This window comes from Mesocricetus auratus, unplaced genomic scaffold (assembly GCF_017639785.1).
Source record: "Mesocricetus auratus isolate SY011 unplaced genomic scaffold, BCM_Maur_2.0 Super-Scaffold_100676, whole genome shotgun sequence".
Classification (NCBI taxonomy): Eukaryota; Metazoa; Chordata; class Mammalia; order Rodentia; family Cricetidae; genus Mesocricetus; species Mesocricetus auratus.
The window spans coordinates 152,116,090-152,140,211 of NW_024429266.1; the positions used below are offsets into that span (position 1 = coordinate 152,116,090).

At 49.6% G+C, this 24,122-nt stretch overlaps 1 protein-coding gene across 2 annotated transcripts in view; it reads right to left on the reverse strand.

Annotated features, from left to right (window-relative positions):
* The window catches only part of Nup210 (nucleoporin 210), a 95,838-nt gene that overhangs the window by 18,858 nt on the left and 52,858 nt on the right, over positions 1 to 24,122 (reverse strand). For both annotated transcript variants that reach the window (XM_005071160.4, XM_040738058.1), the window contains 13 exons: positions 22,857 to 23,030; positions 19,121 to 19,313; positions 18,297 to 18,403; positions 17,730 to 17,834; positions 17,536 to 17,637; positions 9,043 to 9,171; positions 7,781 to 7,908; positions 7,532 to 7,667; positions 6,179 to 6,241; positions 5,883 to 6,062; positions 3,779 to 3,859; positions 2,498 to 2,629; positions 865 to 1,023 (listed from right to left, as the gene is read on the reverse strand). In XM_005071160.4, the coding sequence (XP_005071217.1) occupies positions 865 to 1,023; positions 2,498 to 2,629; positions 3,779 to 3,859; positions 5,883 to 6,062; positions 6,179 to 6,241; positions 7,532 to 7,667; positions 7,781 to 7,908; positions 9,043 to 9,171; positions 17,536 to 17,637; positions 17,730 to 17,834; positions 18,297 to 18,403; positions 19,121 to 19,313; positions 22,857 to 23,030 (1,689 nt within the window). The remainder of the gene's footprint in view (positions 1 to 864; positions 1,024 to 2,497; positions 2,630 to 3,778; positions 3,860 to 5,882; positions 6,063 to 6,178; positions 6,242 to 7,531; positions 7,668 to 7,780; positions 7,909 to 9,042; positions 9,172 to 17,535; positions 17,638 to 17,729; positions 17,835 to 18,296; positions 18,404 to 19,120; positions 19,314 to 22,856; positions 23,031 to 24,122) is intronic.

Genomic DNA, 24,122 nt, shown 5'->3' on the forward strand with positions numbered 1-24,122 from the left:
GATCTCCTGTAACTGGAATTACGGATGGTTATGAACTATCACGTGGGTGTTGAGACCTGAAGCTGGGTCCTCTGTAACAAGGGGCATCTCTTTAGGCCCACACCCGGCTTTTCTTTTTTTATATGTGCTAAGGATCAAACTCAAGTTCCCAGACTTGCACAGCAAGCATTCACTAAATGAGCTATTTCTCCAGCCCATCTTCCCTGTTTTACGGGACCCAGAGGTACAGTCTCATGCAGAAGCAGGAGGGAAAGGTCTAAGAGAGAGATGGGAGAAACAGGCCCTGGCAGAAGAATCTCTGGGCTAGACTGAGTTGGTCTCAGTGTTGGCCAAAGGTCCTCCCTCTCTACGGCACAGAACACCTTGACCCTTTTCCCTACGGCCTCTGATTCACCCACACATGGCCTGCCTAGGGGACTCCATGTGACCACTGGATGTGTCAATGCTAGAAGTGGGGAGGAGCAAGTCTGCCTCTAATAGGAAGTCTAGAAGTGATTTCTAAATAGATGCAGGTGATTAAAATTCAGGCATGGTGAGCTCTCATCCCTATCAGCAGTCCCTAATATCAAGAGACCCCCCGACATCAAACTAAGAGTAGGCTGCACTTCTGGGATGCTTCAAGATACTGCCAGCCTCCAGACCTCACCAACCCCTCTCATGCTCTTTGGAGCAGTAGCCAGCCCCATCTCTGCCTGCCCTGGCACCTTCTATACACCCTACTTTCTACCTGCGTCCTTCCCAGAGCACACACAGTGTGAATGTCCCTAACTCCTCAGCAGCCTAAGCACTCCCAGTGGCTGGGGTGGCACAAGGCCCCCATCCTAGAACTCCCTTTCATGTGGCTATCACCAACCTGCCCCTTACCTGAATTTGGATCTCATCCGAGAGCTCTTTGCCAAGGCCACGCAGCTGCCCAGCTGTGGGGTCCATAGCTTTGACCACCAACCGCAGTCCAGTCCGACCTTTCACCCGACCATGCACATTCATGGCAAAGTTGTACTGAGGCGGGAGCCGGATAGATGCCTGGGAAAGATATCAAACACAGTTCCAAGAGAGAGGCCCAGGGCCCCAGCATCCCTAGAAGGGTGATAGATGGACATACTGGCCCCAGATAGGTACCTGACTTTTCTCAAAGGCCACTGTCTTGCTGCCAGGGTCAGATGACAAACCCAGAGTAGAACAGAGCATGTTCTTAGGCACCATGGGCTATATTGCACCATGTGGGGATGTTTAGAAAACTCTGTGTTCACACAAGAGCCACTGTCTTTAAAACAGCACATCCTCAAGCCTCCTGTGTGTACAGGTCTGTCAGGAGTCACCCAGAGGCAAGCTGGACCATGTAGGGTTTCTTGTAGAGCCACTGATACAGGGTATCTGAATAATCACACTGCTGGTGTCCTATGCAAACAATTCAGGCAATACTCTAGCCTTCAGGCCAGGGCCCCAGGAAGCACTGGTCCTGTGTTATATAAATTTGGACAACCAGGAAATCCTTCCCTGGGCTTTGGCCTTCTGTTGCCAGTTCTGCCATCCATGGCAAAGACCAGAAGGGGTCTTCTAAAGCAACCTCATTCAGGATACTGTAACCAAGGCTGCTGTGGCCAGAGCCTAGAGACATTGGGCTAGTATTGTGTAATTTCCCCCTTGCTGAGCAAGCTCTAAACAATCCTTTCCTGTTCATGGGCTTTAATTCAAAGTCTGTCCTGTCCAGGCCCAAGATCTCAGAGGTGGCTGGGCTCCGGGAGGAGGGCTGATGGACAGGGGCTAACCCTGAGATAAACCAAAGCAAAGACCTAGGGCTGCCTGGCACCACGGCGAAAAGCAGGTGCAAAGCTACAGAGCCCATCCCAGAACCTTCTGAAAGTTAGGTGACTTTCCTGCAAGGTTGATACTCTTGCTGCCATCTGTTAGCAGTCACCTGCAGTTGTAGTTTGGCTACCGTTTGCCCCAAGGGTTCCTGCATTATAAATTTGGGCACAAGAGGCGATGTGGAAGTGGTCACAGCAAGGTAATTGCTGGGGAGGGCACTGTCCTCAGAAGGGATCAGCACAGACTCTGAGAGTTCCTGTTGATCCCTGAAAGAGTGTGTTGAGATGTATGTATGCAGGCGAGTGCGCGCGCGCGCACACACACACACACACACACACACACACACACACACACACACACACGCGCGCGGCAAAGACTCTTCCCTCTCCAAGCCCTGGCTTCCTGTCTCATGCCATCTTCTCTACACATCTCATACCGCGATGCCAACTGCCATGCTGTGACGTGACCAGCAGGCCTTCAGTGGGGCAGAGCACATACTAGTGGCAGGCTGTGAAGCTCCTAAGCTGAGAACTAAATAACCTCCTTTTCTCCATGAAACATCCCACCTCTGGTATTTTATTATGGAAACAGAACAGCAATATGTAGACTCCTGTGAGACAATGTGGTGGGATCCTAAACCAGTAAGGACGCTGGTTCAGGCAGGGAGTTGGGATTTCTGGGTGGTTACCTCATGGTGCCTCCCTCGGAGGTCCAGGACATCCCGCTTGGTGACAGACCAGTGGAAGGTCAAGCCTGGCACAGCATTGCCAAAGGAGAAAGGGCTCTGGTTGCTGGTGATCCCGGTGACGTAGACAGGCATCTGGGGAAGCAAGGCCTTGTAACAGCTGGTTCCAGCACCGGGTATCCCCTCCCCAACATCCCCATCCTTACTGGTCCCAAAGCTTCCCTTATGCAGTGGGAACTGTGCCCTGGTCTTTCCTAACTTGGCAAGGGCAGGGCAGAGGATCTGGGAGTTTGAAATAATACAAATAACACACATAGGCCACATAAAACCCACGCCCTATCACTGTCACTATCACGGGGGGGGGGAGGGCTGTTCATATAAAGTCCCTTTCTGGACTAAGTCCTGGAGCTCTAGGAGGCCCAAGTTTGTCTCACAATACTGCACAACTGCCCCACACTCTCAGGCCTCTCTCCTGCTCCAGCAGGGAGACTCTGCTGTTGGGGATGGACATAATGTGGTGAACACTTCAACCTGTGTGCTGAGCACCTTCAGGATCGTGCTGGTGAAGGTGATCTGGCTAATGGAAAAAAAAGAATACCAAGCAGGTTGCCTGGGCAATTCCTAGCCCACCACTTACCATTAGACCTCTCTAGCCCCAGGTTCCTGAGTCATGTACCAAAACAGTGCAGAAAAGACTGGGCCTGTCAGGGATACTCATGGACTTTTCCTCATCTTTATTCCCTATGCAATATGGTCTGACAGCCACACAGAAGCACTTACAGCATATTAGATGCTGTAAGTCACCCAGGCACAACTGAAAGCACACAGAGGAGATGGAAGAAAATGTCACTCCATTGTACTTTGGAGACTTGCATGTCCTCAGATAAAGAAGAACCACATCCAACAGGGTGGTCTTGGGCACAACGCCACCTTTCTGCTCATCAGTAATGTGATCCAACCCCACCTTGAGTACTATTACAATCACCCAATGGAGGAAGTGTATGGAGCATACACTGTAGAGCAAAGACCACAGACCTATGACCTGCTGTGCCAGACCAGGTGCCGGCCTAGGTGCCAGTAGCCTTAGGAACAAGCAAGTGTCAGTAAGGAAGGCCACAAACATGGAGCTTGGGGGAGTGTGTCAACCACATGAGCAAGTGATCTGAGCTCCACAGATCAACACGCTCCACAGAGGGATGGTAAAGAGGGCTCCCTCACAAGGTGCACTGTTAAGAGCCTGGCCCAGAGCCTAAGGCCTCCTGACTCATCCGGCTCCCATCTCACCTGGGTTCCGGTCCTCATTCGCGTGATTGGGGCGCGAATCCTCACTGCCTGCAGCTGCAGCACTTCTACCTCCACATGGTCCTGGAACAGAGCAGGGGGCTCAGGCTACTTGGGATGCTGAAAGCCCTCCAAGAGAAGAAGGTGTCTGCCCAGCTATGAAACACCAGCAGCATATTCATTTGTCTGAGGAGGTCTTGCTTTGGGAATGGCTCACTCCATGGGACCAGCCTTTTCTTTCCCTACACACTGGAAGTCCCAGTCTGGTCCTAGGTCTGCAGCCCCATCCTATCTGATCCAGCTGCTACAGGCCAGAACTATAGACAGGGCACCAGGACCCTGATATGCTCTTTTCTAGGCATAACTAAGACATCTACCTACTGCCCTGTTATTTAGGCAAGTTCTTGTTTAATAAGAGAGAGCCATTAAGTCCTTCCTTCCCCTTATCTTTCTCATTGCTCAATTCTAGCTGTTTCTAGACCACCCTTTGGCCTTGGGATGCTGATGTATTCAGGATGGGACAGATGGAGCCAGCAGCATCTGAGAGAATCATATGCCCAGAGTAGATGTGGAAGCTACAGGCTGAGCATCTCAGAATAGCTGGTGACAAAACCCCTATACCCTGCCAAGGACCATGATGGGAGACAGGTGAAGGAGAGGGCCCAGCAAGGTGAGAGAAGGCACAGCTGGGAGGGTCAGGGCAAGAGAAGAGAGAAGGTCATGGGGAGGGCGAGGGCTGTGCTTTCTGGCTAATGGGAGGAGAAAAAAATAGCCTATTTCTGAGGCCACAGTGTTTTCTACAGAGGAAACAGAGCAGGGCATCCTGAGGTCTTTCATTTCACTCTCTGGGATGCCTGTGTGAACCCTGGGCACCACCGGGATGGTTTTATATGCTCAGTGCTTCCTTGCCACCTCCACAAAGTCGATACACAGAACTGGGACGGCTGCCTCTGTCATTCAAAAAGACTTTGTGGTTTAAGTTGGATTCTTGGAAGCAGATACTGAAACAGCTAGATAAAGGAGCCAATCAATGAACTCAATGTCAGATCAAAGTCAGCTTCAGGGAACCAAGACTACGAGACCCATGGGGGTGGCCACTCATCAGGCCCCCAGGCATGTGCTTAGATACTCACAGTGTAGAGTAGCACAGGCTGTTCACAAGGGGCCTCCTAGAGGGATGGGGCGACCGAGACTGGAATAAACTACTGCACACCACATAAGCTCTCCTGTGAGCAGAACCACAGGAGCCTTCCAAGATATCTATGTGAGCTACTGTGGCAAAGGAGCTGTGTGTGCATGTGCAGGGAGATCCAGATGCCCTTCTGGTTGTATCATTAGGCCTTCTTGGAAGTAGAGACAATCCCCCACTGCATTCTAGAAAGGGAAGGTGTCAGTCTTTGGAAACTGACTTTCACCTGTTGTCAGCAACTCCACTGGTGTGGGTCACGGAAGGCCTCCAAGAGGAGACAACTGAGGCTCCCAGCTTTCTTGCTGGCCCCCAAAAAAGCAACTGGGAAATATGCCCACAAAAGAGCCTAGGCAGCCAGAGACAGGGGGCCAGTGAATAAGGAGCAGGTGAGCGATGACTGAACTACAAATCCAGGTCTGAAATTACACCATGCTTCCAGCACCCACCTGAGAATCTAGGCACACAGTTACACACAGAGCACCTCACCAGGACTGATCCCTTCCATCCCATCACCTTATTATCAGGACCCACTGCAGACAGTGCATAAAACAACCCAGAGCTCTGATGTCTGGCTGTCCTGGGTCAAGGCTCAGAATCACCACAACAGCTGTGGGCCTCTAGCAGGTTTGTCACACAATTCACCTGCAAAAGGGGAAGGTACCAAAACACATACCGAGGGATCCAAAGTACCATGGTCAGTGCTGCCCAGCACAAGTACCCTCATTATATACCACAGAACCTGTAGGGCTGGGGATAGTAGAGACCTTATCCCAGGGAGCAGCTGGAAGAACCTAGGAGCTTCAGTCTGGAGAAGAGCCATCTTAGGTCTGGGTGTGCTCAAGGAGGCAGAGATCAAACCCACAGAAATTTGGCCACACCAAAGCCACCCCCCCCAGGAGCCAGTAACCTATGTGATACCTGTGAAACGATGATGACCTTGCCAGTCTCAGCATCCACCGCCTGCACGACCCCCAGCACAGAGCCATTGCCAACCATGAGCCCACGCACCAGCCCAGCAGGGCTCACTGCTGCCACACTCTCATTGTTGATAGAGAAGAGGATGTTGGACTGAGGCTGGGGACCACCCTCGGAGGTGATCTAAGAAGTGAGAAACAGTGGCTCTTGTCAGGACCTGCCACACTGGATTCCTCATCATCCCCCGAGGGTGAGGATGGCAACAGTGAAGGCCTGTGTTGACCTGCAGTGGCTCCTACCTGCATCATGGCTCCAATAATCAGTGTCACCTTCCTGGGTATCAACCTGAACGGAGGGAAGACCTGGATGTGGAGGTAGGAGAGAGAAGAGATGGGCATCTGCAAGCACTGAACATGGGGTATGGACATCCCTCAGCTGAGGGGACCTGGCAGTACTGGGGAAACCTATGATCACAGAAATAAGGACCTTTGATCTCTCAGTGCAGATTTCAGTGGCCCCAACTAGCAGTACTAGTACTTCCTGATGGCATTTTGGAGACCCACCAGGAATCCTCTGGTCTAATCTACCTGAAACCTACGAAGCCATAGGTGGGTCCCTGTAATATGAGATCTGACAAGCTCTGTGGTGAATGAGGGTGTCTGGGTTCCCCAGAATCCTGATTCCTCTTTGCAGAATTGCCGCTAGCACTATTGAATAGGGCTCTAATTCAACAGCTGTACCAGTTTCCTGCAGAAGAAAGGGCCCAAGAGCAGTTAATAGCCAGGTGGACAAACCCCACCTCTGTAGCAACCTTGCCCCACAGCCCCCACAAGTTCCTGCTTGTCAAACATAATAAGTGCTCCAAGAATTGCGTGGAGACTGCTCTGTGCTGAGAATTAGTGTTGGTTGGGCTGCGCTATTTATAGGCAGAAACGAGTTCCTCACCACCAGTAGGAGGAAGGCACACTTCCATCTGGAGGCACAAACCGCCTCCACCCGCTTCTGACGGCAGATCAATGAAGCCTGCCACCCCTGTGATGCCTATGGTGCTATTGCTGCTGCTAGTGGGTACTTGAGGATTCTTGGGCAAAGTAGTCTGACCCTGGCTGCCCTGACTTCTGCCTACAGTTAATGACTATGAAAACATAGATGCAGTATAGCCTACACCACACTGAGAGACAGTATAGGGGCCTCAGAGCTCAGGTGATCCTGAACAACTTGCCCCAGGAATCCCCCTTCCAGCCCCTTCTGCCTGCACAGCCCTGGCAGGTGTTCATGGCCCTCCTGGACCTGGGCTAAGGCTCAGAATTGTCTGGAGGAGTTCTACGCAAGCTAAAATCAGTCTACGGCTTCCACCTGGCCACTGCTTTCTGGAAAGAATCTGCCTGTCCCTTTGCCATGGGACAAAGCACAGCATTTCTCTGAGCTGTCTGGACACAGAAGGAAGTCATCATCTCAAGCTCCCTCTGGTTCTGCATCTCACTGCTGCCATCCACATGCTTGGGAGCTGGTGACTGTGCCTTCTGCTCAGAGGACATCGTAAGGCACAGACTTTAATATGGCTTCTCCTTTTAGCTGAAAGCCTAGCCCGTCATCATAAAGACACATCCGACCAGGATGGAGCCCACACAGAGCAAAAGGAGCAGAACTACCTCAATTTGCTGTGGGGTGGAGCTGACTCTCTGTCCCGATTTGTCCGTCACACTTGCAGACAGGCTGGTCTGGCCAATGGCCACGCCATGTACGAGGAACGTGGCCGTGTAGTTGTCTAGAGCTTCATCGAGAGTCCTGAGACAGAAAGAAGCATTGGATTCCTTCTCCAAGAAAGAGCTGATTTAGAAGCTACAATAGCAGTCAGCCCCATCCCCATGACTCCCTTCCCAACTCCTATGAGCACTCACACCAGCGTGATTATCTGGGAGGCAGCTCGCAGCTTCAGGTCCATGAAGGTGAAGTACTTGGCCAGGAAAGGTTTCTTGTAGAAGTCCAACACGCGGACATAGGCCTTGACTGCCTTACCGATCTCCACCTAAGGCACAGGCTCAGGAGTCGTCTCTCATGATCATTCCCCCAACATGTAATACCCAAGGCTTTCAGGGATAGCATCACCAAACAACAACTCAGAGTTGGGAACTGGGGACTAGTCACCCAGATGTCTGGGCTTGGCAAATCAATGAATGAAAAATGATGAGTTCATAGTGTACGGGGGCTAGGGAGGCTTGACCATAGCACGAGGCATGAACCCCACTCTCTGCTGCTGGGCTACCAATGGAATTAGGCAGACAGGACACAGTTTAGAACATGGGCACAGAGGAGCTTAGTGTCTGAACAGCTCACATCTATGCAGCATATCAGCAGGCACTTCTGGAGAGGGCCTGGAGTGCCTACTGAAGAGGAATCTAGTGGAAAGCTGGAGGGAAGCTGCCTGTGGAGGCACTCAGGAGGCTGAGGCAGGGGCACATTGAGTTGAAGGTCAGCTTGAGATATACAGTCAACCTGCCTCCATAAGAAAATACTCAGGGGAGTATTTGAGGCTGGGCAATAGAATCTTAGCTTTAGGCTACGAAGTCTAAGCTGCCTGAACATCCCTCTTTCCATGACTAACCTCTTTGTCAGCATAGGTAAACACAGACTGGGCAGCAAGCCCTGGAAGCCTAGCTTCGGCCACCTCAGCTCTAAATCAGTTTCCCATTCACACAAAAGGAAAGCCTAGGTCTGTTGTTTATTCACGCCACACAAGCACTTAGCAGTACTGAGTTTTACTCAACTGCCCCTGAAATCCCCAGGAATCTTCGTCCTACATTCTGGGGCAAAGCTCCAGGCTCAGCAAGGTGTGTGCCAGACTGGTGAATAACCTGTGTGAGCCAGAGGACACACATTCCCAAGTCAAGGCTAATTCTGTCAATCCTGAGGGCAGGATTTACTGCCAAGCTTTACTGGTGACAACCGTGACGAAGAAATATAGCAGGGACATCAGCCTGCACTGTCCATAAGAAGCACAGGAGTCAGAGATGGCAACGTAAGCCCAGCCACTCTGGAGGGGACAGAGGTGGACAGGACCCAGGAGGAAAAGCAAAGGATATAATCAAACACTTTCCAGGACATACTGTCCCTGCTTTATGTGCATCATCAGAGTGGGACATGGGGAAAAGTGTCTACTGACCTTGTCCACCACTCGGACGTAGAGCTCCTGGATGTCCGAGACATGAATGATGGCCTTTGCTGGGGCTGGGAAGGCCAGGCATAAGTCATGAACCATGACAGTTGATGAGCCGGGGAACAGAGGATGCACCTGCAAAGCAGAGGTGGACAGGGTCACAAAGCCACAGGTCTCATTTCTGCTCAAGGGATCGTTAGCAGCATCTTGCCTCCTAAGATGCTAGTACTCAAGAACTATCTGGCTAGGAGTAGACATAGAAGATCCTCTGTCACCCCAGCAGCCAGGGCAGGAACCGAAGATGGGGTGTTAGAGCCAGAGAGATCTAAAGAAGCATTCGTCTCAATTTTATACATTCTGTAAGGGGAGAGGGGTGTTGATCAAAGTGTGATGGATGAGGACACAAGGAAACCTGGAGGCAGAAGACTCAAACCCAGGATGGCTTGGCCAGGTGGCTCTAATAACAGCAGCACACTCCTTTGAATCTCATCTCATGTGAAGCTGTAAACCAGGAGCTGGTAGAACTGGGGACAGACAGCGGCTCCCAAATGAGTTTTGTCTGAATTCACAGCACGAGAGAACTGGTAACAGATCACCCACATCACCCACCTCTGGGCTCCTGTGGGCCTGTCCATCTCTGCAACCCAGCTGTGCCTGAAGTCATGATCAACTAAGATGTTTTAGGTGAATGACCAAACAAGCTTGAATTCCCTAGTCTTTTGGCTCCCATAGTACCCCTTTATCCTTCCTTACACATGCAGCCCTAGAGACTCCCCTAAGCAACGGCAGCTCCAAGCACTGGCTCAGTTGCTGTGGCTCCTTGCAGGGGACATATGACTATCAAACATGGACTGGCCACAACATGTCCTTTAAGCATGTGTTTCAGCTGGGTGGCTTCTGGGGCTGGGCAGGCAGGGGCAGGGCAGGTGACTGACTTCGACAGTTAGATTCTGTCACAGTGGGGGCTTAGGGGTATAAATGCATTCTGCAAGCAGTTTAGAGTTTGCAAACCTAGTTCCAATACCAAGCATTAGTGAGGTGGGGGTGGGGTGGGTGCGAATAGGTTCTCCATCAAAGGGAAATAACCAACTTTCTGCCTCTTCTCCCAGCTGCTGGCTCCAATTTCAAGCCTCACTTCCCTCACCAGATAGGCATGCTCTTCCCTCCACGGGCTGAATTCCCCTCATCACTGTTTGGAATTTTTCAGCTTTCCCCTTCATGCTGACCTCCACCTTCCCAAAGACTTCATAGAGCCTGGTATCTGGCACTAGTGGCCTGCACTCAACTTCAGAGGCCCGCAGCTTTAAGTGAGTATGATAAACCAGGTGCTTAAGCCTGCGTAGCTTTGCAAGCAGAACTAGTTTGGTTAAGAATGGGAGGCTCTGAAGAATTCTGCAGACAACACAGACCCTATGGATTCTGATCCAACAGCTTTAAGATACAGAGCCCATGCCTCAAAGGCAGGGTGGAAACAGCCTGAAGGGGAACTAGAGATCCAACCCAGGGAGGCTCAGTTCCCTATTCAGGAGCACTGCCTCTTTCACAGGGAAACAGGGCCTTCAACATCCAGAACAGGAGGAGAGGAAAGGAGAGGGCCAGTAGGGAAGAGTCTAAGCTGAGAAAGGCCTAAGCCCACAGGTAGCTAGAGGTAGATAAAATTGGAAAGCTGGGCCAGGCTGCTACATGCAGGTGTAACTGAGCTCCGGGGCACATCCAAGCAGATGAGGTGTGCCTGGCTTATTTAATAAGATGGCTTAAAGTGGATTAACAAAGATCCCAGGGTGGGAATCACACTTACATTCCAAAATGATGGCTGTGGGATCTGAGCTGTTGCTGCTAGCCAGCCTGGCATTAACCATGGGTGGAGAAGCCACCAGTCATCAGGCTTTCCTGTAGATGGTTATTACATTTCCCCTAAAGAAAGCTCATGCAAAATTGCATGGAGGAATGCGCACCTCAGAGAACATGACCCGAGCCCCCAGTCTGACACGCATACAGGAGCTGTTGCTGTCAGGAGCTGGCATGTCTTTTATAACCCGAGGAAATTACACACTGCACCCGCTGCAGACAGACCCATGTGGGCAATGCAGGCGTGGGTGGGCTTTTCCTTTTTTGTTTTTCTCTCCGTCCTTCAATAAAGAAAAAAAATCACTTTGCACATTTTAAACAAAAGCATAAAATGGCAGTGGGGAAATCAATTGCTCTTCCACTTGGCTTCCCAGAAGATGGACATTCAGCCACCTTCAGATGACAGAAGGGGAGGACAGTACTGGGCTGCATGTGGGGAAGCAGCGAAGTCTGCCTCCTCCACTCACTTCAGCTCACTTGGTCCTGTAATAGAGCTTTGAGTCCGGTGCGTGAAGTCACTCTGAAGACAAAGAAGCAGCATAGAGGGAAGTAGAGAGCTGAGCACTAGCTGGTAACCACATGGAGATCCTGGACCACTCCTCACTAGACTGTGCAGGTGGCTCATTCATCTCAAGAGTCTGCCACCACATGCTTCTTGATGGACATTCAAGAACATGGAAAAAAGGCAGTTGGGGGTGCCTGGAATGAGTTCTCATTTCTAAGTGTTGACAGTGCCACCTGAGAATGTCATCAAGTACTGAGCCCAAGGGAAAGTCCTGTCATCAGTTTCGAGATGATGAATGCATTACTCCTCATTAAGAAACTGTATGGCCTATGAGCTCACCAGCCCTGCCTTCCTGGGCTCCTGTTCACACTTCCAACTTGTGGCATGTGACATTTTCAGGTGGAAAAAGACTCTAGTAATATTTCTGACCATCACTGGGACCATTTGCTTTTCTCTCTCTTCTGATGTGCTCATCAATGCCATGAAGTAAGTCAAGTTACCATGCAAAAGGACTTAGATCTATATCGTCAATCTTTCACCTGGCAGTCTACAGGGATGACCAGAGTTCCAATGAAAACCACAGGTCTCCAGGAGTCTCAGCCTGAATAAAAACTTCATGCAGTGGTCAGCTCTGACAGGTCCCCAAGAGTGAGGGTAGGGGCTAAGTACCACACCATTCACAACCAGCCTCACAGAAGATGCAGGACACACCTGAGATCAAGCCCTATAACCATCACCCCTACCAGCTCATCCCCAGTGTGCTTCTACTATGTCCCAGGACATCATGGCTAGCCATGCACTGCAGCACTGTCTGAGCAGTAAAAATGCATTACTATGGCTGGCCAGAGCACAGCCTGCAAGCATTATTCCTTGTTACCACCATACTCTGCACTAGAGCTTTGTTGAATGAACACAGCAGAAAGAAGTGCCAAGTGTTCAGGGCACATCAAGCTCTCAGTGACAGGTTAAGCTCAGAGGACTCATGAAATATGAGGAATGGTTGAGAAGGAAGAAATCCTGGGTTTAAATCAGGTAAACACTCCTCTGTGCAAACCAGCCAAAAATAAAATAAAGGCCCCTTGCAGAGGGTTCTAGTGGCTGTGTGAACAAAACTAATCAGCCTTGCTCAGCCTGGGGTTCATTGTGTGGGCATGAAAACTTCCACCACAGCCTGCTGTGTGCATGACGCACTCACATCTCTTCCAAAGACACTGAGAAGCCAACTACACACATCCAGGAGCCATTGTGGAGCCTCAACTCCCTATCAATAGGGAAGAAGGAAGCATTGTCTAGAAGCTACATGAGAACGGCTGTGGGCTTTCTTGTCTGTGAAGAAGAGAAATGAGAATGCTGCTAATTAGCAGCTGCAAAATGCCAAAGAAATGTGCAAATGTGTCCTTCAGAGACAGCCTTCTGAAGGAAGCTGGGAGCACCCGTCACAGCCCATCAACACCCTGAAAGATCCTGCAGGTTGGGAGAGGAAGAACGAAATAGGAACTGATTTCCCCTTGAAGCAGTTGGAGGAGAAAACGGAGGCCCAAGGTCAGTGTTCCATGGGACCTGCTGGGACAGAAGCTACACTCAGAAGGTCTGTCTCCATGGTGCCACTTCCCAGGGTGTCAGACTTGCCTCAAGACAGAACGGCTGCAGACCACTGAGACTCTGTGAAAATGGTGGGCACTGAATACTCACACAGTGCTAACCCAAGAAGGGCAGTGTCTGCAGGAGCTCAGAGGTCTTCTATGGGAAGCTGTAGTGCTGGAGTCCTTGAGTCTTTCAAACAAAGGTTCCAGCTTCTATTTGAATACCTCCAGATATGGTGTACTCACTACCTATACACAGAAACAAGCCCCAAACTGACTCTGAAGAGCACTTGCTCCTAGATGAAAGGTCTTTTTTCTGGCCATAGTTTCACCGTCAGCTTACTCAGGAAGGGCAACCTGACTAAGAGGAACTGTAGTTGGTTGCTGTGGCAACAGACATACGTCTCCTGATTTCAAATTCCCCTCTTCTTGATAGCGAGAAGTTATTTTTAATCTCTGAAGAACACAAAGATAAGGTATGTTTCCAGATGTGTGGATGAATTTCAGCCGAAGCTTTCTTCCTAATGTCAAGCTTTGACAAGGAACACTCACACACAGGGCTGTGCAATTGTTCCCTCTGTTATAAAGGGAACAATGAAAATGCTTGGTAAAAGTATGAGCATCATACCTACAGTTCCAGCTACTCAGAAGGCTAAGGTAAGAGAAGCTCTTGAGCTGAGAATTTCAGGATCTTAAAAATAAATAAGCTGGAGAGATGGCTCAGTGGTTAAGAACACTGGTTGAACTTCCAGAGGACCTGGGTTCTATTCCCACCACTCACATGGTGGGATTAAAAAAAATCTGTAACTCTAGCTCCAGGGGATTTGATGCCCTCCTCTGGCTTCTAAAGGTACTGCATGCATGTGATGGATGCACACACACACACACACACACACATACTGGAGCAGGCAAAACACTCATACACTAAAATTAAAAAAAAATTTTTGTTTTGTTTTTTTGTTTTTTGAGACAGTTTCTTTGTGTAGCTTTGTAAACCAGGCTGGCCTGGAACTCACACAGATCTGCCTGCCTCTGCCTCCTGAGTGCTGGAACTAAAGTCATGCATCACCTCTGCCCAGCCGCTCCCCCACCAAAAAAAGCCAAAAAACTTTTCTATAGGAAATTAAAACAGATTAGAAAACGCAGACCTAAAGCATAAGAAGATAGTAAAGGAGGAACAGAAAAACAAATGATCCCCAAGCCACGAACAGAGCCAGTGCCTCTTGTAATGCACACAATCACGTCAGAGGGCTTGGGAAAGGGAGCATTCTAGCAGCCTTAGAATCTTTCAGCAGCACGTATACATGTGTCCCTCTCATACCTGCTATGACTGATTCCCACAGGCCCTAAATCAGCTGCATTTGATGTTTCTGTGCAGGTGGACACCGAGTGTTTGCTGATCATTAATCTCACCAGTATGGTATGTAGCAGCCTTGCCCAGAGCTGAGCTAGAACACAGGTAGGAACCTGGAGTGAGGTGCACCCACAGCACTCCCCTCAGCTACCCGTTTCCATCTCCTCTCACCTAGCTTCTCTGATGCTGTCTCTTCATTAACCTAAACAAGATGCAGAGATGGCTGGTTATTAACTTGATTAGGCAGCACCACGTGCATCTGTACTCATGAGCATGTCCTTAGGTTCCTCAGCTTGCTGGTCACTGAAGCGCTGGAACTCCCCTAGGTCTGCACTAACACCATCTAAGTGTCTATGAACACCTTTGTACAAGAGCTGGTCTCCAATTCACCAATCATGGAAGAGAAAGGGGATACAGTGGGCATCTGCTCCAAGTCCAATGTCATCCAGTTTTGCAGCAGAAAGACCCATGACAACCTCAACATGTCTGTAACCAGAGCCCTACAATATGACCACACTCCTTTAAGGGTGTTCTCAAAGATGACCTGCATGGTGGAAGCAGAGGTTTACTATCTGGTCAAGGGAACAGTATCATGTCCAACACCCTGCACCCTTCTCTCACAGGTGGAGAGATAAGTCTTGGTCAGAGGCAGGGCAGGCAGCTTCAGGAAGAACTCCATTCATTTCCCACTGGAAGCTCTGGGAATCAGATAAAACCTTGGAGGAACTGAGTCTGTTTCCTTCCAGAGGCCCAATCTGCATCTAAGCTAGCAGAGGCAAGGTGGGATGATGGTGGGGTGAGTAGTGTTAGCTGTCCTTATTCTCACAAACACACTTAAGAATGCTTTCAGTCTGGCCTAGAAGCTCCAGAACACTACCCCATAAAATGCCTACATCATGCTTAGTGATGGAATGATGCAAGCTTTCTCCCCATAATCTAGAGTAAGACAATGTTGGCCACGTTCATCACTTCTATTCAACGTTGTACTAGAGACTATAGCCAGGACAAAAAGGTAGGAAAGAGAAATTAAAACTTCCAAATTCGAAAGAACAGAGTCAAACTATCTGTATTCACACATGACATGATCACACAGACATGCACATGCACACATGTGAGCACGCGCACACACACACACACACACACACACACACACACACACACACACACACACACTGGCACTTTCACCAGGGCTGGTGGGATGGGACATGGGAAATAGTCAGCAGTTCCTCAAAACATTATATGCAGAGTTGCCATTGCTGGGCATGTAAACAGAGATGAAATAATATATCTACACAAAAAACATACACAGGGCTGAAGAGATGGCTTAGCAGTGAAGAACACTGGCTACTCTGGAACATTCTACATCATGGAAACACATGCTAGGCAGGGGCCAAATGCTGCATGATTCCATTCACTTGAACTGTAAAGAATGGGAAAAGCTATAGGGTTAGACAATAAATTAGTCATAAAAGCTGAGACAGGGCATGAGTTTGGAAGAACTCAAAGGTGACAGGCAGCTAGCTATAAGGTTTCCTTTTCAGGCATGCAAACACTCTAAGCATGATGGTAGGGATGGCTGCTCACACCTGTGAACCTACTAAGAACCTCTACACAGCAAGTAGTCGATGAGATGTAGGGGACTCACCCTGTAGTAACAGCATCAAAGCAATCAATAGAGACACACACTGCCACCCCTCCCCCACCCCTGGAAAGGCTCATGCCCTCCAGTTTACCTTCGTCCCCACCATTTCCTGATATCCAGCACCACAGTTAACCTTGAGTTCAATACTTCCAGGTATATTCCTCAACTCAGTTGGTTCCTCTCACTTTATACCTGTGGAGCTCAGAGCCATTAACTTTGTGATCTCTAGGCTAAGACAGCTGGTGCAGGCAAAAGTCAAGAGAAACAGAAATGTGGGGAGTTAAACCCAAAGACACCAGGACATGATTGGAGCCATGCCACCAACTCCTGAGTAGGAATGGGCGACGTGCTCCAGTGTTTCTGAAAACAAGTGCTAAGCCTAGGTCACTGACTGGGCCATGGCCTCCCTGGAAGGTAGGTGCCCCCTGTGCTGACTAGTCTTCAAGGGCTCAGGTGCAGGAGCAAGGCAAGGCCAGAAGTAAGGACCTAGAGAATCACAGACAATCAGTTAACTAGACGTCCTGAATTGAAGCCACCCTCTCCATTCCAGCACCATGTTGGCTTGGGCCTCCTCAGAGTCCAGGGGAGCCTTGCCTCTTTGGGAATGAGGCAAGTGTATTTTCAACAGAGGAAGCAGAATTTGGGCTGAGAGCTGCCTAGTAGCAATGCCCTAGCTGGCAAGTGCTGACTCTGTGTGGGTGGGTATCTTTCTGGACTTCCTTTCAGAAGGAACCTTCCATTTAATGACTGCATAAATACCCCATCAGACACATGTGAGACATTTTGGACAGTTCCTTGTCTTCACTCCTTGACACTATTAAGAAAAGAAGGTTTAGGAGGTGGAGAGATGGCTCAGTGACTAAGAATATTGTTTGGCTGCTCTTCCAGAAGGTCTGGGCTCAGTTCCCAATACTTACACGGCCTTTCAAAACCAGCTATAACTCAGTTCTGGGTAATCTAGCATCCTCTTATGGCCTCCAAGGTCAATGTATATAGTTGGTACACATATATGCATGAAAGCAAATGCTCATACACAAAAAATAAAACTAAATCATTGAAAAGAAAAAGGGCTTAAAGAACTCAGACCCTGTATAATAAAAAAAGGCTAAAAGTACAAGTAAGGTAACTGCAGGCTACACAAGAAAAAAGCAGCTTGGGGCATGAGAAAACCAGGATGCTCCATTCCTCCATACCAGAGGTCCAACCAGGTCCTTTCCTGTGAGACGGTAGAGGGTGAAGCAGGCACTATGAGAGCCAGGAGACAGTGAAGAATGGAGCTTTGAAGTGAAAGTTTCTTAGGGTTACTAAAAAGCCAATTATGTAATAAAAGAATAATTAAAAGATGAATCAGATGACTGATTAAAAGGAAAGAATTAGTTAATTAACAATGCGAGTAATTGTAATACAGAAAAGAAGGTGCAGAGGTGGCATGGGAATGAGAGGCTTCAGAGCGACTCAGAATCTCAAGGCCCCTGCTCAGGATATGGGGGGTGTTATTAAATGCTGGCTGTCTGGGATCATCTGTCAACACAACCAGACAGCTGGGAACCTGATTGCTCAAGCTTACCATAGCCACACCCCGAGTGTCCTGGTAGGCCACCTTGATGATGTCCGGGGTGCTTGCATTGAGGAAGAAGTAGCCAGAGCCTTCTGTGATGTGGAGTTCTACCTGGAGGGAGATGTGGGGATGGAAGTCATCAGGCTGGGAGGCACAGAGTACAGGGTGCCTTGCTTGAAAGGGTGGTGGGGGAAGGGTCATACCTGGACACCAGGATGGTTATAGATGGTCACTTCCTCTGGACTGACCCTCACATCCTCTACAAGAATAAGCTCGATGGAGGCTGACACAGGCACTAGAGGGTCATGCTGAAAAAGAGAGGCCAACACTGTCAGATCCAGTAGATAAGGGTATCACCAGGTACCTCCGAGAAGATCAGAGCCAGATGCCACAGGTGGTAACCTCATTCAAGGAACAGAAGCTTTAAGCAGTGTCAGTATCTAGGGGAGGCCTTGGAGGTAGAGAGAGCCCCACAGAGATCAGAAGCATATGTGAAGGTCTTAAAAGGGTGTCTGTGGGCTGTGAGGCTCCAGTGGGGATCCCAGTGAGGCCACTCAAAAGCTAACAGGTTCCTAGAAGAGGTAAAAAATGGAATACGGTGAAAACATTTAGGACAGGGATAGGTGAACATCTACCTGAAGCCCTCAAGAGATGTTGGGGAGAGAAGAATCAAGCAGGAAGGGAGATCAGGGCCCTCTGACACCAGACACAGCAGACATTCTGGTGTTGCCCGCCCATGGTCCCACCCACTCACGTCCTCTGGGACATACCGGTTGCTTCACTCTGGCTACACTCAGGTGGGACTGCTGGTAGCCAATTGCCGTGGCAGAGATAACTGTGGTTCCTGATGCCTCATGAACTGAAACTGCCTGTAAACCTGAGGGCACAGAGGGGAAACAAATGTTAATCACAACCCCTTGGTTACCTTGGGGCCACGTCCTGCTGCCGAGTCAGCTTCAAGTTTAAAAACAGGTAACTGAGTTTGTTGAGGCTTTTAGTCCTGTAAAGGTTAACAGGCTCAACACTGAGTTGCTGAGGAAGTTTGCCACTGTCACAGCACGGCCAAGGAACCTAGGACAGGAGACCTTTCTGTTCTGGGTCCTGAACCCCTAGTTCCTACCTCACATACCTATATGGGATTAAAGGAACATAGTGAAGCTGGGTGTACCAGTGTAGACCTGGAATCCCAGCACTCAAGAAACAGGAAGACATCAAGTTTGAAGCCAGCTTGATGGCAGAGGAAGACCTTGTCTCAAAAAAAAACAAAAGACAAAAACAAAACAAAAAACAAAACAACAACAAAAACCCAAAAACACAGTAGCCAGGTGTGGTGGCACATGTCCTTAATTCCAGCACTTAAGAGACAAAGATGAGAGTCTGTGTCAGCCTGGTCTTCATAGCTAGGCCAGCCAAAGCTACAGTGAGACTCTCTCTCACAAAAGGGGGATTGGGTGGGAGATGAACTCTCTCTACATTCCATGCTTTAGCTCTAAATGAGGGAAGCCCCAGACACCTAAGGTCCTAGACATGAGCAGTGTAGGACCTTCCTGGGTGTCCAGGACTCCACTACCCTCTGGCTCAAGACCTGGCTCACCATGTAGTTTCTTCTGGCCTTTCCCATCATCCTGGGATACCAGCTGCATGGGCTGGTCAGGCTCAGTGCTGGCCAGCAAAGGCCGGGAGGACTCCCACTGGATGCTCAGAGAACTGAAGTTATCGAATCGCCGACCCTGTTGATCATAGGCACCCAGATCTAACAGGGGATTTCGATGACTGGATACTGGAACCTAAAGGAAACAGAGATCAGATGCTGTGGCTACACTCTGGACTCTGCCACAGGTATGCCATGAAACCAGCTGTTTCCTTTATGAGCTCAGATGACCCTGATGAAGGGGGGGGGGTGAACTGCAAACCAAAGCTAAGGAATGTCATTAAGGTGCCCCAAAGCCCTGTCCAAAATGGGTCCTGCTTCTCCATGGGGGAATGACTCCCTCTTTCCCTAACAAAATGGCACAGATAGTCTACAGCAAAGAGGTAGTCAAGAAGAGGCAGGAACATCTCCCAAGCCTGGACCAACCCTTGGCTCCAGCTCTTCCTGCCCAGGAAAGCACAAAGGTCTCTATCCTTGGCTTCTCCAGTCAATGTAGGAAGCAGAATCAATATGGAGGTGTTCAGACTTGGGCATCTCTTTCAGATAAGTTTAGGATTTAGATGGGACAGATTTGTTTAGTTTAGGATATAAGTAGATTATAATTTGCTTATCACCTTCTATGTATATATATTGCATATGTTTGAGCTTTGTATCAAGTTTAAATCTTTTATTTAGACTAAAAGGGGAACTGTAGGGGTGAACAGTATTGTGGGTTCACCTCTACAGTTGGGCCTTTTTAAAAAAAATATTTTATTTATTTATTATGTATACAATCTTCTGCATGCCAGCAGAGGGCACCAGATCTCATTCAAGGTGGCTGTGAGCCACCATGTGGTTGCCAGGAATTGAATTCAGGACCTCTGGAAGAACAGTCAGTGTTCTTAACTGCTGAGCCATCTCTCCAGCTCCTTTTAAATAATTTTTTTAGATTTATTTATTTTATGTGTCTGAGTTTATCTGCATGTACATATGCACCCCTCTTGCCTACAGAAGCCAGAAAAGGGCATCAGATTCTTTGGAACTGGAGTTATGGATGGTTGTGATCTAAATGGGTGCTGGTAACTGAACCCAGTCCTCCACAAAAGCAGCAAGTACTTTTAACCGTTGAGTTAACCATCTCTCCAGGCCTGGGAGTTCCTTTTAAATATGAGTCCTATATGGTTATTTGAGAGACAAATTCACATTGTAATTCACACTAAAGTAGCAAATGGGGTGGGCTTTAGCGGAGTTTACCATTTACCAATGATCTAATACATTTAAGCATAGCCAGAAGGAAGAACTGTCCTCTTTCACCTAAGGGTAACTGTATCACTGAGTCTGGCAAGTGAGATATGACAGGTGATTTGGGACAATTCCAGGGCGGCGGGGAAGGGGGGGTCTAAGGTCTAAGCACAATCTCTTTCTCTGCACAATGGCTCCTAGTGATGGACAACCTGAGACTCATGCTCCACCAGGCAAGAGCTGAACTTATACCACATACTTAAGGTATGGAGTTGTGGGATTACGTTGTTACTGTGGCCCAGAGAAGTCCATCCTGACTGACAGTGCCAACAAGCTCCCTTCCTCTACCTCCAGGAGCCTCTCCAGCATCTGTTAGCTCTCCTGGTTCCAGACAATACTTGACCAAGCATGCTGCTTTAAAAGAGCCCCTTCATGCCAACAACTCAGCCCACACCAAGGGTTTTAATGACTGGGCAGGACACAGCTGGGGAGCTGTGAGTGTCGACAGGAGTTGCAGAGGTTCGTCCCCAGCCACCTCATCCCTTCTCCCAGATTCAACCTCGGGTAGAAAATCAGTGCTTTTCCGGGAAAGACACCAGCTCTATGCAAGCATGCCGACAGGCTGACTGCAACGGTTCCACTTTACGAAACAGAAGGCTGGGGTTCAGACACTTTACAGAACTTGCTCACAGTCTCAGAGGCTTAGGGTAGAACACAGCAGGTCAGATTCTCCGAGGACTTCCCGTGACATTGGTTTCTCCTCAATCACCAGCTCAACCCAGTCCTGGACTAATCAGTCCCCTGGTACACAAGTAGCACCCAAGCTTGGAGAGGGGAACACTGGCTGACCTGCCCGGAGGACCGGTCCGCCTGCAGTCTGTCATTCCCGCTAGTTGACTCCACTCTGGTGTCTCACCTTGCCAATAATTTACTCTGCAAACTTGTCTTAGGTGGCCTCTGGATTTGGAGAGCTATAAAATGAAATTGATACTGCACCCAGATGCACCTCAGGGATATATCTTCTTCAAGGTCCCCTAATGAGACCATAAATCGTAGGGGCCATGCCTGAATGGCCGGCTCATGGCTCAGGAACACAAGGCCTGATGGATCACATGGCAGTTCTGTGTCCAAGGTCCATTACTTCTTGCTGACACCAACAACACATAGTCCATTCTGAGAAAGCCCTGCAGTCATGCCGTTACCTTTCAGTTCAGAGACAGCTCTGGGTTCACCCAATCTGGCTGCAGACAGACCAGGAACATCATGCTCAGCTCCTCACCAATGTTACAGATGGGAAGACACATGTAGATCTGCTACAGCTCAGCAGCAGATTGCCAACACGGAGGCCCCTGCGCTCCAGGTAGGCATCCACTCCCCATGCCCTTGCTGTCTTAGTGTCCCTCAGTCTGCATGAGGGGGCCTCCCCGAGGGACTCAGGGACAGTGAGCAAGGTTGTTTGCTGAGCTCTTGGCAGGAGTCAGGCCTTCTGTTCCCTAATCCCCGAGCAGGATGCACTCAGGGCCCTGTGCCATCATGCTCCAGAGCGGGGGAAATGGACAGCCCCAGCTTCTGAGGAAGCAGACCAGTAGGTTTTACCCCCAAAGCTGCTGTTTGAAGGCCCACAGACTTTCTTCCCCTCTTGACACTTACTTTTGAATGTCCTTCCCCATGACAATGCAATGCTCCCAATCCTACTCTGACCACACACTCTCTACCCAGAGACAACACCCCAGCAGAACCGCTGAAACCATAGAATATTCCACAGAAGAACGCTACAGCCCCTCATGTGTCCAGCAGAGGGCGACAGTGAATCTGGAATCAGAAAGTGGGGTGAGGAGGGTTTGCATCTTACATGGTCACTGCAGAGGCTCCTGGACACACCCCAATGAACCCATCATGAATTAACACACCATTCCATAGACAGCCTATTGTGCCACTCCGCTCACCTACCCTGACCCAGCTCAGACACCAACATCAGCCGACAGCTGGGCAGATGACACCACACAAAGACTGCACTCTAAGATGGGGCTGAGTACCCCATGAGCTATATATGGACTCCAGGGCTCCATGGAGCATGAGTTACCCCTGTGGTGGTCCACTCTGCATAGCATTAAGGGAAGATGGGCTACCTGTTACTAGCCTGGGAAAAGATCAAGACTCCAAATATGACAAGTGCTTGTCACCTTCCCACCCCTATAAACTAGAAAACCAGAAGCTAAGTCTCTGTATGCTGGGGACCAACTACGCACCTGGACTTTGGAAAGTCTGCCCTGTCTGCAGGCTCTGGACTCCCCTATGTAAGGCACAAATGGAAACACACTGCACAGCACTGCTGTTGAGATCCAGGTGCGTGTGTCTGTGTGGAACCCTGGCTACCAGAACGCTCAAGACCATGGGTGCAGTGGGCCAAGAGCATCTCACCTTTGTCTCCTCCCCTCCCAAGAGAGGCCATACTCACCACTTGCTTATTCTGCTGCAGCAGTGGACAGGATAAGTCCAGCTGCGGGAGGGCATAGACAGGCATGAGGGTGAGCCTGGAAGGTGGGGCACAGATGGACTTCACCACAGTGGGCTCCACAGCGGGGAAGGGGTTGGAGAGGCTGGGTTGGTTCCCCACGGACAGGGAGATGACCTAGAGGAACAGAAGGAGCAGTCAGACATCTCAGTGCAGTCCCTTCCTCTCTGAGACTTAACTTCTACAAGACGTGGGATGATTCTTATGCCCCAAGTACCATCTACAAACATCTTAGAGAAGAGGCAGGTCAGGGGGTGCCCTGCGGTTCACCAGGACACCAGGAACACCCCACAGCTGAATCTGCATATCCACAAGGTCCTGGACATTTGAAAGAGGAGTCTACACTGACTTCAACCCATCAAGATAAAGACATCTGCACACTGAAGGGTTAGAGACCTTAACTGTGGAGGAATGGGTCAGAAAAGGGACTGCGTAGGACAACGCCGAGTGGAGAGGCCAGAGCCATAGGCAGAACCACCCTGCTCCATGCCTGCTTGCTCCTCTGAGCTGGAGGAGAGGGGCCACACTTACCATCCGCATGGAAAGGACAAAGGAGGAAGAACCGTCACACAAAACAGGTCTTTTTGGCTGCTAGAGTGGGGCCTCTGAAGTTCAGGCCTTGGTTTTACATGTAGCATAGCTAACAGCTGCTCCCGAGGGAGCATCCCCAGCCCTCTCAGTAACGGACAACTGCTGAGGACATAGCAGTCTGCCCCAGCAGCCCCTCATCTTTCCTGACCATGAGGTGATATGAGGGAGGTGCCTCCTGACTTTCAGGCTGTCTGCCCGGGACACGAGTGAGGGAGCCCAGAGGCCAGGGAGTGTGGAAAGCCTTAGAACAGACCTTGCTTAGAGTCCAACTTCTACAGGCCAGGGCAGGAACCCCACTGACCTAGTTATACCAAGCTAATCCATTGCTACCCATAGTCTTACTATTTATCTGGCAGTATTCATTTCTTGTTTTTAATGGTGTCCTGTACTTGTACTAGCACCTCTACTGGGGCCTTTCTCCATGCACTCCTTTGACCACAGCAGCCAGCTGAAGTCAGACACACCTCTGTCAGGGTGTGTGTATATATCTTCCACTGACTCTCTATTCTTTTTACTTGCAGATATGCAAGAATCACTTCACTTTTTTGGTTCATGGTTCTGCCTGCTTTCTGTTCCTGTCTGAGGACTCCCAGAAACAGATCTGTCAGAAGCCAGAAG